General features: G+C 35.3%; 1 protein-coding gene across 2 annotated transcripts; it reads right to left on the bottom strand.

Moving 5' to 3' along the window:
- Window positions 1–2,052: 2,052 nt before the first annotated feature.
- Window positions 2,053–16,810, bottom strand: LOC129261107 (uncharacterized). Of its 2 annotated transcripts, none has more exons than XM_054899154.2 (7): window positions 16,568–16,810; window positions 14,433–14,673; window positions 13,129–13,217; window positions 11,356–11,500; window positions 10,001–10,752; window positions 8,562–8,790; window positions 2,053–5,250 (listed from the first exon to the last, which is right to left on the bottom strand). In XM_054899154.2, the coding sequence occupies exons 2-7, from the start codon at window positions 14,656–14,658 to the stop codon at window positions 5,099–5,101; spliced, it is 1,593 nt and encodes a 530-aa protein (XP_054755129.2). In that variant the 5' UTR covers window positions 14,659–14,673; window positions 16,568–16,810; the 3' UTR covers window positions 2,053–5,098. The 2 variants fall into 2 exon arrangements, with proteins under 2 accessions (XP_054755129.2, XP_054755130.2); XM_054899155.2 differs by having other exon boundaries at window positions 14,433–14,677; window positions 16,568–16,773.
- Between the last annotated feature and the right edge of the window lie 230 nt (window positions 16,811–17,040).

The raw sequence follows: 17,040 nt of genomic DNA, 5'->3' as shown, positions 1-17,040 counted from the left end.
GACTTGACTCAGACTTGGATGTAACTTAAGCAGCAATAACCAGGATAGGGGGTGAACTTTCACTGTTTGTGTAGTGGAATAGAGGGGGAGAACATATGAAACTTGGGAAGGGTGGGCTACAGGTGATCACCCACCCCCTCCCCCTCCCCTTCTGCCTCTACTTTGCATAATTAGAACCAAAATATGTTTTTTTATAGTATTTTTTCTTGCATTTATAAGTATTGTTTACAATGAAATTGCATCAAACGGTTTTTGCTATTTTAAACCTTCTAACATTTTGCCATTGTTCCTTTCCTGCCGTCCCCAAAGAGTACCGGTTATAAATATTTTTAATGCTGTTTAATTTTTGATAAAAGCCATTTATTTCTTAAATGGATTTTATCATTCATGATCTTAATTCTGAATTTACAGTGTATATTAGAATTTCAAATACAAATTTAGCCATATAGTGGATAAACAAAGATTATGATGTCTGGCAAAGGAATTTGATAAATTGTAAATTCAGTGCTAATCATGTCAGTTTAAGAAGGGAACTGCAGAGAAAAAAAAATGTGGCCATTAATGTTTCCGTTTTGTGCTGTGAATGTCACTCTATTACAATCAATATGGTTTGCCATAACAGTGTATTTTCTTGTTTTAATAGCCTGTTTGCCATAAAGTAATTCAGAGTTATGGATGTCTCTTCCTCGGGAACCTAGGACTTAGGTATCCCTTAAAACCATTTTAGATATAAAATACACTGCAATATTTGGAATATAGTTTGCAGAAATTACTTGTTGCTAAGTCAGGCAGGATTTCATGGTGTCAAGAACGACCTTTGAGTGAAAGTACTGTATTTGAAATATTTGAACATGATAGCAAACAGGTTTGTCCATATAAATAATTTTAACACATTATATTGATAAGAGTGCTTAATACAGAAAGTTTCTTGAAGTGCTATAAGGATTGTGTAATATATAAGTAGGAATGGGTGATTTCACAATCTAGAAAAACATTCAGTTTAAAATATATGATATGTATTTTTCATTTTTGAATATTTTGCATTTATTGTTGTAGCCTTGCCAAAGGATCTCCAAAGGAATTCCTTCCCATCATGCATTTCATGCTCTGCGATTACTCCAGGCCAGTCAGTCAGTTGATTCTGGATAGGAAGATAGACCTTGCTGCTAAGAATGATCAGAAGTTCATGGAAGCAGTATACAAGGTAGGCCTACTGTATGCAAACCGGGGAAGGAGCGGGCGGTCACTCTTCATTTTTCCCTTTTAAATTTTTACGGTGGGAACGCGGTACATGTATGAACCTACTTGGTACCACTCTACATGTACATGTAGATCCTGGGCTTTAATTAATCCAAGCCCATCGAAGGTCATATCCTTAGATACCCCTTTGATTGGCCTCAATACCCCTCTCTTTGACCTTAAAGATTTGTTGTTCCCCTTTTTTTTAATTTCCTGCTTTAATTGTGCTTTAATATAGAAATGTGCCCAATGGAAAGAAGGCCTAAAACTATTAACATTTAAGGTCTGGTAAAGTGTCTATTTGGCAGCTAGAGGTACATGTAGGTGCTATAGCCAGGATAACAACTGTAGAGAACCATTTCAACTATCATCCAATCTGGTTTGTGTTTCAAGCAGTTTGTAAGTTACAATGTACACACAACTTAAAAGACACGACCAGGGCTCTTTCTTTGGTGCAAATGAGTCTCAGTCAATTTTGATTTACACCAGGGGGGGCATTTCATCAACATTTTTGTCCGACAAGTCTGACAAATTTCCCTGATTTTAATTGGCTAAGAAGCACTGTTACTACATGGTTAATGTCAGATAAAACGTCTGACAAGTCATTTCATGAAACACTCCGCTGAAATGTGATATTTTTAGATTAAAATTGTTGTTAACAAGGATCTGGTGCCTGTTCCTGAAATTAGTTATAATAACAAATTTGCAATAAAAAATCTAAAGCTACTGACATTATTTGATTTGATTGGCTGGTAGTAAACCTGTTATAAAAAGTCATGCAATAAAACAAGAATAGACAAGAATGTACAAGTGTTTGGTGAAAACTATTGAAAACATAGCATTTTATTTCATTATTTACAAAATTCAGTCCCATGCAGTGAAACTAAAAAAAAAAATCATTAATCAATGGTTTAAAACATCCTTAATTTTTGTTTCTCTTTAAATAGCATAATTGACCATAAATTTTCTTCTTTTTTTTTGGTTGCATGGTGATATTTGGTACTGAAAATTTGAGAGGTTTTTCAGTTCCAGGGCCCTGTTGCACAAAACTAACTATAATAGTAATAGTCATCCTGTGGTAACTATCATGGTAACAATGCTCAACAGCCAATCAGAATCAAGGATTTTAGGGAAGTTACCATTGGATGGCAAAGTTACAGTAACTTTTATGCAATGGGGCCCAGTTCACCTAGTGAATCGACTTTTCAAGTATAATATGATGGGGTTAATTACAGTTCTTATCAAATACTAGGTTTAAAGTTAATTGATTTAGAGGGCTGATGTTGAAAGATTATTAAATTTTACAATTTTATGTTCCAAATATAGCAGAGCAACACCTCAACTTTTCTGAGACCATGCATACCTGCAAGATGGTATAGATCCATTCATTTGGCAGGCATATCCATGAATCACCTTTGCATATTACTTTCCAAAATTTGGACAAAATGAAATTCTTAAATTGTGTTCAGCATTAAATAGTTAAATATTTATATAATAGTTATAATAGTTAAAAATTAAATAGTCATTTATAGTGTCAGCTAAAGATACACAAGTGAAGTATCAATGAAAAGCTAAGCATATATGCTCTTTATTTATTCTGTTTTTTAAGTTCCAGTATTATTTGATAACCCCTGAATACTATACAGCAGCCCTCTAAATACCCCTTTCCTTATAATAATAATAGCTGGATTTATATAGCGCTTTTTGCCTGAGGATACAAAGCGCTTGCTATCATTACCCTGGCTTTAGCTCGAGCTACCATCACCGGCGCTCAGTGCATGCAAGGAATCAATCCTGCCAGGTGTCCATTCACCTCACCTGGGTCGAGTGCAGCACAGTGTGGATACATTTCTTGCTGAAGGAAAACACGCCATGGCTAGGATTCGAACCCACGACCCTCTGTTTGAAAGGCAAGAGTCAGAACCACCAGACCACAACGCACCCACATATGTGCTTTGTATGGCAAACCTTGAAAGGAAATAATACTTTTAAAATGTTAAGAGAGGGGAAATACAAAGGAATGGAGAGAAAGAGAGAGACAGAGATAGAAAGGGAATGGGAAGAGAGAGGGATATAGAAAGGGAATGGGAGAACAGAGGATGAACTGTGGAATTCAAAAATTTGACAAAGTGTGGTAGTATGTTTGCTTTAATAATGAGTGAAATTGAATTAAATTGATAAAAACAACATACAAAAAACCAGGAACAGAGAAACGGTGCTGTTTGGTCAAATGCTGGCACTGTTATCAAATTTTATCAAAATTATCAATTTTGCTATCACTGGATTTCTTTCTAAAAACCTTCAAAACTCAGTGTCATTCAAATTCAAGCTTTGCAATGTCAATGATATCTTTAAAACACATCGCAAATGGGCAAGAAGACATGTTTTATAAACACATTTTCCAGGCTTATGGCAGTAGATTCATAATTTAAGGAAAACCAAACAGCAAACAAACAAACAAAATGTGTTATGTAGTTTTACCAAATTTTATACAATTAGTTGGTAACAAACAACGATATTCACCAAAACAATGTGTCTGTGTCGTACAAAGGTTTCTACATTGACACCAATGTGAATTAACATTTTTATCTCATTATATATGATTCATATCATCATATGAAATATTCAAACCTGTTTTTTTTTTAATTTAAACTCTGTTTTGAATATATCATAATTTATAAGTCATTGATTTGAAACATAGAACAAATAGGTAATGCTGACTGCTTTATTTGAAGGTGAACAATGATCATACCATATATTACTTTCTTGCCTGCTAGTTTGGCAAATCAGCAGATGTGACTTTTTGCTACCAAGTAATGAAATCATCTTTATCATGAACAGTTCTTACAAGTACATTGTAACATGGATCATCCCTCGATAGACACAAGCCATGCTGTCACTAGTCCTAAAACAATTTCACAAACTAAGCAAATAGAAAGATAGCTGGTGCATTTTTTCTCTTAATCCTTTGCAATAAATCTTCATCAACTTTATGTCTTCTTAGTCTCTCTATAAGTCTTAGACAAAATACTAATGCTGTTTATCGACAAACCTATTGTCAACCAGTGTACATGTACCAATAGCAAAGTTTTTTTTTACTGAATCTCAACTTCTGGACGGATGAACAAATATATTGTGGAAAAGCAAAAATATTAACCTGCATAACTATACAGCTTTGATTTAACATAAAAAAAACTTGCAAGCACCCCCAAAACAATGTGCTTTTTAGTGTGATTTTCTTTACATTATATACACTGTACAAAATCACTATGGTTTCTGTAGAGCTGCATAATGTAATAGGTAATTGATTACCGGTATCACAATGAGATTATCACAACCAGGACCAGGGATAGATTTCACAAAGAGTTAAGTGTGACTCAGAGTCACGATTAAATGCAGACGTGCAGATGATATAACATGCAATCGTATTGATTAATACTACGTAGCACGGATCCTCAGCTCGATTTAACTAATTGTGTGATGACTTTTATACAGGAAGCAAATGGGAATTAAAGTGGGACTCAAAAAGTCACACTTAAATCTTTGTGAAGCACTCCCCAGTGATAATTTTCACAAGTTCATATACTTTTTTTTTTTCTGCTTTGGCTAGCATGTAGACCAAAGAGATATTGATAGACCAAGGCAACAATGAAAATTCCAAACAGGGTCCTTTTAGGGAAAAACCCCTTTTATCTCCTGGTGGTCTAATGAACATAGTCTAATTGTTGTTGCTTTCAGATGGTTTTTGGCAGTGGCCTTAACTTTTAGTTGATAAAAATTCCAACAAGAACTCAACTTGAGTGAATAAACTGATATAGTTGAATTTCAATGTCTCTTAAATGCAGGAAACTGGTCCATCTTAGATTATGCCATGGTGTAATCCTCTTTGTTTCCATGTGGCATTCTTGAGTTGTTTGTTCCGGACTGTCTTTCGGATATCCATCAGCTTCTGACTCATGACTTGCTTGACTTTGAATGGTGAAGCTGCAGGGAAGCGCTTCTGAACAGCAGCTGGTAAAAGATAAATTAAAATAATGCAATTCAGAAAAATAGGACACAATATTGGTGTCAAGTAATGAAATAGGATGAGAAAATGCTTCTGCTCAATTTCCTTTTTGATCTGTAAACTTGATCAAGCCTGATAGAGCTTTTTGGGTTTTGGCAAGTTTATTTGGGTTCACTTTACTTACATAAGACTGACATAAAAAAATATTTAAGTAGAGAGTCGGATCATTGTTGATGACAAGATCAAGGTACATGTATATTGACCCAAAATTACCTTGAGTGATATCTGGATTGGAAACCTAGCATTCTCTGGGAAGCTTACTCTGAGTCTGAGGTCACTCAGGGCCTTTTCACACGTGATGATGATTGTTTTGTAATCATGACTGTGATAATAGCATTTGTGATTCTAATCATGTTCTAGTTTGGTTTCACACGTGCTAAATATCCGTCATTAGCCTTATTTTTCACTGGAATCATTCAAATTACGATTTCCTTGTTCATAAGGACAATATGGAAGGTAAAGGTATTTACAAGGGTGGCCTGACAATTTTTCCTGTCTACATTTAGGGTTGTGATATGGATTTTTGCCTTAGAATGAAGTGAGAATACAAATCATAGTCATTGGAGCAAATGAAATGGATGCACTCACAAAACCTTTTTCATTGAAGCGCAAGACAATTTGTTCCTAAGTCATACCTAGTCCACCAGTGACCCAGAAGAATCAACTTCAGTAAGGTGTACTGTATAGAGAAGTTTCAGGTGGCGTTACATGGAGGGAATCTGTGCATCAGACCCTAAAAACATTGATTTATCACTGTTTGATGCACAGGTTTCTTTGGTTTTATCCTCCACCTTGTCTGCTTCTGGAAATGCTCTATTCTACATGTATATATTATGCACTTGAGACAAATTTGTAAAAGGGTCTTCCCATGAAGTTGGGGCACATATTGTGACATTTCAGCATAACTCAATAATAATTATACTATACATTTTACGTTTGTAGGCTTTACATAAGTATTAAGACCATACATTTTACTGTAAATTTAGGGCTACATATATTTAGCTTAATTCTTTATTATTAAAGTTATTTAGTAAAACAGTGTACATTTTATGTATAAGGTTGTTTAATGGACATGGTGTCTGTGTATTGGGATATTTACATCTGGTCTTAAAAGTCAAATTATTGCAATTAGACTGACCAAAACTTGAATCAATAAGTACATTTACTTGTCAAGTCAGGTAGCTAAATACCTCAGATTTCCTAGTGCATCTGTATAGTTTCAAAAGAAAATTTAAAAATTATAAGTGTCCATGTAGCATTGGGAAATGTCACATTTGGTGGACACCTAGTAGCATAGTGACTATTTTTAAATTTCCTTTTGAAAAATAAATTGAACTATGCAAAGGAAATCTGAAGTATTTACAAGTAGCTACCTGATTAAACAAGGAAATGTGCATATTGTATCAAGTGTTGGTCAGCCTAATTGCCATAATTTGAATTTTAGGACCTGGGGCCCATTTCATTAAGAGTTACAGCTGTTGTAACTTTGCCATTATGGCAACTACCATGGCAACAGGGCTCAGCAGCCAATCAAAATCAAGGTTACCATGGTAGTTGCCATAATGGCAAAGTTACAACAGTTGTAACTCTTTATGTACAGCATTATTCTCTGTTTGGCTCAAAATGAGTCTAAATAGCCCCAAATTTCCAGTAAAATGTAATGCCATTTAATACAAATATAAAGCCTACAAACAAAAAATATCTTATACAGTGCGTATTAAAAAAACGGGACAGTTTAGAAAAGTCTATAAAAAAATTGTTTCAAATTATGATATTTATATTTTGATGTTAATAGATGCTCTAAAATCTTATCTTTGAAATGCAAAAAAAAAAAAAATTTGTTCATGCTTGAGCGAACACGGGACGTTTTTGTTCAAAAAGAGGCTTGCGCCAGAATTGCAGAATATGAGTAATATGATGATCAGACTTCTTGCTAATCAGGAGACTTCCTCTTGACCTTTTCATTATCTGTGCCACAATTTTCGAATTATGCTGTTAAATTTTATTTACAAATTTATTTATTTACTTGAATTATTTTGTTTGGTTTTTTCATTTAAACTTCTCTTACCTTTTAATTTTCCTTAATAAGTATCTGAGAAAAGAAGATTTTTTGTCAACCCAAGCATGGAAGATTTGCATTATTAATTGGGAAAACTTGATTATTCAAATCCTTTTATTATGTGAAACAAATTATGTTATGTACCTTTAAAAGACATGAATCTATTTTTCAAGGGGTCATTTATTCCTTGACCAAGTTTAATTGCTTGACAGGAAACACAGGAAGGGATTCATGTCTTTCAATGGCAATGGTGTATTGAGTCAATTTTGAAGGAGCTAGATACATGTATGGCAGATCGGGTAAAATGTATTAAAAAGTTGAAAGCGAGCGAAGTGAGCACGCAAATATTCCCACTTTTTTATTACAATATAAAATTTTGTGATAGATTTTGACATTTAAAATATTCAGAAAACAATATCATATTTTACTTTCTATCTTTCCTTTTATTTCCTGTCCACTTTTTTTCTTGGTCATGATTTATTTCAATTGAGGGGGGAGCATCCCGAGCCCCCGCCCATCTGTGTGGCACAGTTCAAAACTCAAAAGGCACCATAACCTTTGTAACACACAATGAAAGGATTTGATAAAAAATCCACGCTCTCCCATACTTCGGTTGAAACAAAATTGTTTTAGCTTAAAGGAATATTCGAAGCTAACAGAGAGCATATTAAAAAGAAACAACAACAGAACAATTCAAGCAAATAGATCTGAAAATGAATTTTGACCGCATAATTTGAAATTATGGCAAAGATAATGAAAAGGTTAAGAGGAAGTCTGCTAATTAGCAAGAAGTCCGATCATCATATTTATAATTTTATGCCATTTTGGCGCAAGCCTCCTTTTTAACCCCAGACAAAAACATTCCGTGTTCGCTCAAGCATGAACGAAACTGATTTCTTTAATGGCATTTGAAAGATAGGACCTTAGAGCACCTATTAACATCAAAATATAGACATCATAATTTGAAAAAAAAATTTTATAGACTTTTCAAATCTGTCCCGTTTTTTTTATACGCACCGTATAGTTAGTCTTGAGTTATGCTGAAATGACCCAATTCATGCCCCAACTTCATGGAAAGACCCCAAAACATTTCCCCATTATTAAACTGTTCGCTACTGGATTTAAATTTAAAAATTGTACAGTGATAGTTTGTTGAGTGTCCCCCTTAGGACAAATGTTGTGTTTCAACGGACTTACTGATTATGGCATGAACTCTCTTGGGGTCCAGGGCCGGACGCTTGATGGCATTCTCACTGCCTTTGCCTGTTGCCTTGAAGCCAGTAACAGAGCTGGTACTGAGTTCTTTCATGTTGAACAGGAGCATGACTAACTTCCTGGTGTACTGGCTGAGTCCTTTGGTTCTCTGCGACAGCTTTAGCTGTTTCCTTGGTAACCAGATGCCCGAGCCCACAACAAGCTCGACCAGCTGAAGATTGAAAAAAATATGAAAATTAGGAGATGATCTTGATGCTATGGTCATGAATTCACAATATTTCACACAATATTTTGCTTTAACCCCAAAATATGGGAAGGGGAGTTTATAGTGTAACGGGGGTAGCAGACTTCCAAATCTGTATTATAATTTTAATCTAGGGGTATGTTTTTAGGATGGGGGGGGGGGGAGGCTGTGAGGGGGAGCACCAGTTGTTGCTTATGGTTAGACATCTTGTCTTATTCTGATTCTGAGTTTATAGTTTAAAGTAAGCATTCACCAAGATTTTATGGAAGCTTAGAAGTGCTATCCAGATGTACAGATAATCTTCTTGTCATGTGATCATCCAGTAGAAAAAATGACCAGATGACAATATCTCCGATCCCATCATGTCTTCATCCTTTAGGAGAGATGACAAGATGCCCAATAGTAGTGTCCTGTGAGCTCACATGGTGTAAGGAGCTTGTAATGTGACCATTCGAGCTGATGTTTTTAAAGGTCAAGTCCACCCCAGCAAAATGTTGATTTAAATAAATAGAGAAAAATCAAACTAGCATAACACCAAAAATTTCGTCAAAATCGGATGTAAAATAAGATAGTTATGGTATTTTTTAAAGTTTCGCTTATTTTTCACAAAATAGTGATATGCACAACTCACTGACATGCAAATGAGTCAGTCGATGATGTCCATTACTCACTATTTCTTTTGTTTTTTATTGTTTGAATTATACAATATTTCATTTTTTACAGATTTGTCCATAAGGACCGACTTGACTGAACCATATAGTATTAAACAATGCTGATTCCACATGTATAGGGAGGAATTAATCACTGTTTAACTTGACAATGAGGAGAAAATTAGAATATTTCATATAATTAGATACAAAAGAAATAGTGAGTAGATGACGTCATCAGTCTCCTCATTTGCATACCGACCAGGATGTGCATATAACTGTTTTGTGAAATTAAGTGAAACTTTAAAATGTCATAACTTTCTTATTTTACATCCGATTTTGATGAAATTTTCAGTGTTATGCTTGTTGGATTTTTCTCTTTTTATTCAAATAAATTTTTTGTTGGGGTGGACTTGTCCTTTAATAAACCAATTTAATACAAAGCAATCTCTTTTAAAGGATGTAGACATGACGAGAGGAAATCTGTACATCTAGATGGCACTTCTAAGCTACATGTTCTTGTCTCTCACCTTATCCCCATCATGATCATCTTGAGCCGCACCCTTCATTGTAATAGGTTTCATGCGTTGTATTGATGGTGCCGAAATATTTGCAATAGTACTATTGGTACTCATGGAAGGGCTTTGGCTCACCCCACTCCGTCCAATCCTGAGACGTTCAGTGATACCATCTGAAACATAGCTAGCCTGCCAATGAGGGGTCTTTATCTGCCTCTGTCTCACATTGTTCTTTCGCTGGTTGATCTGCGCCGAAGGCCTAGTGTACCCTCTGTTTAATTGGTTGATGGAATTTCCCCCTTGTTTCTCACGTGGAGCAATCCCAGCAGGTCGGACTTCGACAGGGTGAGGCGGTGCTGGTGGAATGGGCGTTGACTCGGCTAGTGACTGAACTCTGACGATGTAAGGGTTATCCATTTCTGATTCTGGTGCTCTAGACTGACTTTGGGCAGTAGTAGTGGACGAGGATGTTCTTGTTAGCTGGTGGCTCACAGAGTTTACTGTTGGGGCTCGCCTAGGAGGTTGTCTCTGTGTGACCGATGTAGATAAGGGAAACCCTTGCATTGACGACATGTTGTGATCAACCATACTGGAGAGCTGAGGTTGTGATATCAAGTCCATGTCTTGAGTCATGTGCAGGGTTTCAATGATTGGCTGGGACACTTGGCTGGAGGGAGTCTGCTCATTGAGTGATGGTTGAACAATTTGTTTTTTCTGGATGTTGAGTATGGTAGTCTCCAAAATGTTCTTCAAGTCACCCACATCTGAAAATACAGGATTCATTGAAAACTGATTATTTATAATGGTAAAGATGTAAGAAATTATGGAATAATTACACTTTTTAAATTTGACTTGCATCTTTAAAGGAAAATATAGCAAAATTGTGTATGATAAATTTGTAAATCTTGTGAAGGTTTTATACTAAAGGATACAATAAAAATCCTCGTGTAATGCTAGGGAAAGTACTTCTGGAGTCCCCACAAATTTATTGTTTCATCAAATACTGTCTTCAAATTATTATGATCTATGATCCTCCTCACATTTCTTTTAAAATTTGCATTGCAAAATAAAGTAGGCTCCTGTGATCCCTGGCAAAAAAATTATTGTTGGAAAAAATCTTGATAACAGTATAAAGTGGATTTTTTTATATAGTATTCCTAGCAAAGGTAAGTAGTAATACATGCCATCATGAAACATTAAAGACGGCTCGAATTAACCCAAGGCCTTGGTGTCCTGTGGTAATCCAGTGCATATCCCATCAAAATTTTTTTTACTATTAATGCCCTTCATGAATGGATTTGAAAGATTCGAAAGTGAGCACCACCTTGGCCTTGCCCCTTTGAATTCTTAATGCTATTCCTTCTTACCAACTGCTTTGGCAAGCTTTGTTCTCAGTGCTTCGTTCTCTCTTTTGACTTTATGGTTCTCCTCCAGCAGTGTGAGCATCTCTTTCTCAACCTCCCAAGGTGGAGGCCTAGAGCCAGACTGCTTCCTAAAGGTCAGCTGATTTGGCTGTTAGGTAGAATTTAGTATATGCTTCATTATTATTTTTTTCTCCATGTTTTAGATCCCCCAAAACTGGGTAATAATATGCAGGGGCCTTACGAGCACAGCTGGAGGGCTTTAGCAAAAACAAACATTTACCAGCTGATTAAGATTCTTGGCCCCTGATATGAGAATGGAGTAACACAGACATCTGCCCATTTTCGTCTTGCCTGCATAGCAAAGCGAGACTATAGGTGCCGCTTTTCCGACGGACGTCGTCAACATTGAAATCTTAACCAAGGTTAAGTTTTTGAAATGTCATCATAACTTAGAAAATATACGGACCTAGTTCATGAAACTTAAAAATAATGGTAATCAAGTATTACTGAAGATCCTGCCTGAGTTTCAGGTCACATGACTAAGGTCAAAGGTCATTTAGGGTCTAGGAACTTTGACCATTTTGGGGGTATTTGTGGAATTGTCATAACTGAAAATTTATGGATCTAGTTCATGAAACTTAGACATGAGAGCAATTAAGTAACCCTGAACATCCTAAGCAAGTTTCAGGTCACATGATCAAGTTCAAAGGTCTTTTAGGGCCAACAAACTTTGATAATGTTGGGGGTATTTGTGGAATTGTCATAACTTTAAAAGTTTATGGATCTAGTTCATAACCATGTATCCCTGAATATCCTGTGGGTGTTTCAGGTCACATGACCAAGATCAAAGGTCATTTAAGGTCAATGAACTTTGGGGGTATTTTGCTGAATTGGCATGTAGATTGTGAAACATAGACATAACATAAGGGTAATTAAGTATGTTTTGCACATGTCTTAGTAGGTCACATGATCATGGTCAAAGTTCATGTTGGGTCAACGAACATAGAATTTTATTATCATATGAGTGTTTTCTTTTGCGACTAATTATTCAATAGCTGTTTTCAAAGTCAGCACTGCTGCTATATTGAATCGCATAATGCGGGCAAGACTGCCAGAGGCGTTCCACTTGTTTGAACTTAAATTCGTATTTTATGAAACTTGAAATTTATTCCTTGACACAGCTCTCATGATCTCTCTTATAAAGTTTACCCTACTGTAGTATTTTCTTTTATAAATAAGAATAAAAATTGAAATATTTTTATTTTTAGTTCCACCTTGTTGACCATTAGTCTGATTAGAAATGTTGGTAAAATATGATTCAAATGACCTTCCCTAATGAGCTTTGATGGGCCCACATCACAATGTGATTGTGTGGTTCATACTACAGATAATAATATTTCATTAGTCAGATAGAGATAAATCAATCATTTTTTTAATAGAATCTCTAACTGCTCTTCAAAAACTTTTTTAAAAGAGGCATATGATAAAATTATCTCGCATAGTTACTTCATGCCCAAGGATCTTGAATTTCTAAGAAGGTCCATTATCCTGTTACATGATCAAGAATGAACTCCACTCATTCGACCCCATTCTACCAATTACTTGTTGCTAGATCCGGCAGGGCTTTGATTATCCGTTGTTCACTGCATTCAATGAGTTGAATACTTGACCATACATACATGTATATGGCACTAGACTGCATATTACTGTGTATCCATGTAACCACAGTGTAGAGCTGTAATGGGTGTGAAATATGAAGGAATTACAGGATCTCACCTTCTCATCTTCGATAGTATAGACTCCAGACCCATCCTCGCCTCCATTCATAAATGCCATCAAGTCGACCTCCAAAAGAGATTTATCTCCTGTCATGTCAATAGATTCACAATAATTTTGCTTTACAAATTTTAATAGCATCTTTGGTCATAAGAGAAAAGCTCTCAACTAAGTAATGTACAGTCCTTTGTAAAAATATGTTATAAAAAAGACTTTATGTATAGCAGTCTTTAAAAATGTGGAGCAAATTGTAATGCAATACCAGGAAAATGATTCCCTGTACACTATACATGTATGTGACAAGACATGGCAAGACTTACAAAGAGTTGTTAGTACATGTATACAAATAATGCACGTAAGCGCGTGCATGCAGGGCCAAATAATGAATGATGTGCGAGAAGAGCCAATGGATATACCGCACCGAGGTCAGCAGGACCGAGTGCGGTATATCCATTTGGCGAGTCGAGCACAGAGTTCATTATTTAGGTCCTCTATGCACAATAATGCGTGCATTGTTTGTTTTATACAACCCCCCTTATCACCCATGTTACTGAGTTGCCCTGAATGCTATATTTGATCTAAATTCTAGATTATTCTAGATAATTCCAGACCTCGCACTATCCTGCACTCTGACGTCAGAGTGCAGGATAGTACTTTTGGTATGACGTCAGAGTGCAGTATAGTGCATTTTGGATGCAATAGTGCAATTCGCTGAATATCATGTGATCCGATTTGGACCAATCAGATTATAGAACATTCTTGGGAGTTGTATAATAATTAATATTCAATTTAATATCCCCACTGAAAGAGGATTCTCAGATTTGAAATGGTGTATAATTCACTATTATTGAATGATCCTAACACTCATTACAAAGAGAAAAACATTTTCTATCAAAGGAACTTTTGACTAGTCTATTAAAGCACAAGTGCTTGTTTTCACACGATGCTTGTTTTCACACGATTGTGCAAATTAGACAATAGGAGAGTTAGACCTCATTCAATCTTTCTAGGAGTCATCAAATTAGCTCAAAAAATTTCATATCAATTAGACAAGTCCTCTTCATAATTACAGAGAATTATTAATGCAAGAGCTTATCATAGTTTTATTTTTATCTTCGTCAAACTATTTGGAATACCTGTATATGTACATGTACCGGTACCTTAGTTTTCAGGGAAAAAATGCAATGTTCACCAAAATAAAAAGACAAAATAGGGGCCAAATTAAAACTGTCAAAACAGCCTTTTGGGTTTGTTTGGTACATCCATTTTTTTTTTATTGGGGGGCTGTCGGCTGTGTGGATTACCTGCGGATCCAAGCACCTTGCACAAGCGATGCATGCTTCCGACGTTAGAACCACTCCGAAAGCGATACGTTGCCATGGTAATACGTCCAGTCTCCAAGGCATATCGATAGTCATCTTTGATGTCTTCTAGTCCAATGATGCTGAATTCTTTACTGGTTCCTGGTTCTGTACATGGTCCTGGCATCCACTGGACCAGGTAGAATGCAGAGGACATAGTGGAGGACATGGTCTAGGTCCAATACTAGCTCCAATGTTGGGAGATCAAACAAAATTAAAGAAGGTATTAGGTCTAGGTGTATTTGTAAAAAAAATATAAAATTTTGTCAATTCTGATGTTTGTGGTTCAGGTATTAAGATAGGTAAGTAATGAACCAGATATGCAAGTGTATCAGAATGTATTAATAAAATCAACTTACATTGTGCATCTGTGTGACTGAGTTGTGCCATTTAATATAAAATTGCATGTTTACCCTTTGTTATGGTACATACTTGTTATGTGGAATAACCAGTATTTGCAGCCATTAAAATATTTTTCACCTTTAAAAGCGTCATGGTTTCATCTTTATAAGGGAAAGTCCACTCCAGAAGAATGTTGATTTGAATCAGTAGAGAGAAAACAAGCCAGCATAACACCGAAAATTTCATCCCAATCGGATGTAAAATAAGAAAGTTATGACATTTTAAAGTTTTAAAGCAAAACTTGGTGGCATGCAAATAGACATGCAATGATGTCCCTGACTCACTATTTCTTCTTTTTTTTTATTATACCATTTTGACAAATTACTTTACTGAAACACAAAATATTAAAGCAATGGTAATTCAACATACATGTATTTCACATTTGATGTACAATGAGGAGAAAATTTGAATATTTCATATAATAAAATACATAAGAAATGCATGTAGTGAGTGGGTGACATCAGTCTCCTCATTTGCATAAAGATCAAGATGTGCATATAACTTTTTTTTTATTTAGGCAAAATTAAAGAATGTCATTACTTATTTTCCATCCAAGTTTGATAAAATTTGTAGTGTTATTCTTGTTGGATTACTCTCTTTTCATAAAAGCAATAAACTTTTGTTGGGGTGCATGAAGTGGCCTTTAAGTTTCAGCTTTAACTTTCACAAATTCAAGCATATGGGGTTATGTATTTTATCACCAATTAAAGTATAGGCACATACATTTTTTTTTATTTATGAAACAAAACAAATACAAATTGTCTTTTGATTTTATGAACCGAATTTTCAAAAGGAAAATAAATGAGCAAAATGTTGATTCGCCTACATGTGGTAGGCTATATAATGATCATGGATATCTCAAAGTATAGCACATAATACTGCAATATAATATATATATCTGATGAATATAGCACATACTTAATAAAGTCATATGTGAATTAAACAAACCGTTAATTGGAGAAAAAAAAAAGGAAAGTTGACATTCCAAGAATGAAGCTTGAGGTTTGATAATGTTCATGATTTTTCTATTATTGGATGTGTTGAAGGCCGTTACATGTATATGTTTTAATGCTACCGATACTATAATTTCCTCATTCCAATTCACTCTAAACTTCATTCCCCAGATCTCTATAAAAGCAGAGGACAATTTATATAGATACAGGTTTAATTGAAGGATTACAAAATTATACAATGAACTTTGACATGTATTCATGCTTGCTAAACCCAGCAGGCTAGGCTATATTAAAATCTATGTGTAGTTTGCATCACAAGAAGAGACGGGGATAACTAATTTCAACCAGAAAGGATATGAGCTAGGGAAATAAGTAATTAGGCCTAATACTTGGTTTTATACTTTATTTAAAACCAATTGAATACATTCCTATTCCAAAATGAAATCACCTTTCAGGCAACTGATGTTATTTGAAAAATTCATTGTATAATTATGTTTCTTCCAATAATATATCAGATCATTTTTCTCGATTTAGTTTTGCTTGCAAACTGTATACACACACACCTCACACATAACCAAACTGAGTCAGTACACATTAGGCTTACACGTACATGTACAACACACACACATGCAGCAACCTTATGCAGGTACAGGCCTTCATGCATGTACCACTGCATGAACCAATGCATGTGCATAAGACACTGTAGTTTCCCAGATACTTTACCTGTGGGCAAATTACTAAAGAAGGGTGACAGTCACATTCGTTTTAAGTTCCTGAGCTTTATGTAGAATCCCAGATAAATTACTGCATAAATTCACAATGCTTTGTTTCTGTTGTTGAAGAAAATGCAGGGAAAGTGAACTGATTTGGCCAGCAGCATCACTGTGTAAAACTCAATCTGAGTTCCATTACAAGAGCACCTTAACAATATCTTGGGTACGGGTTGTGTGTTTGCACTGTGTGTGCATGCATGGCTTTGTTGTGTTATTCTTGTGTGTATAGGATATGAGCTAGCATAAAAGCAATAACAAAGCACAGTGTATTGTACTGGCACACTTTTATGGGTACACACAAAATGCACTGGGTATATATCCCATTATCATGACATATGCTCTGCATATAATGTAGAATATGTATACATTATGCAATATGCAATGTGCAGTGCAGGTTTATTGGTATATTATAACCTCCCCATT

The sequence above is a fragment of the Lytechinus pictus genome, chromosome 5 (genome assembly GCF_037042905.1).
Source record: "Lytechinus pictus isolate F3 Inbred chromosome 5, Lp3.0, whole genome shotgun sequence".
NCBI classification, from domain to species: Eukaryota; Metazoa; Echinodermata; class Echinoidea; order Temnopleuroida; family Toxopneustidae; genus Lytechinus; species Lytechinus pictus.
This window is presented reverse-complemented; position numbering and strand designations above follow the sequence as displayed.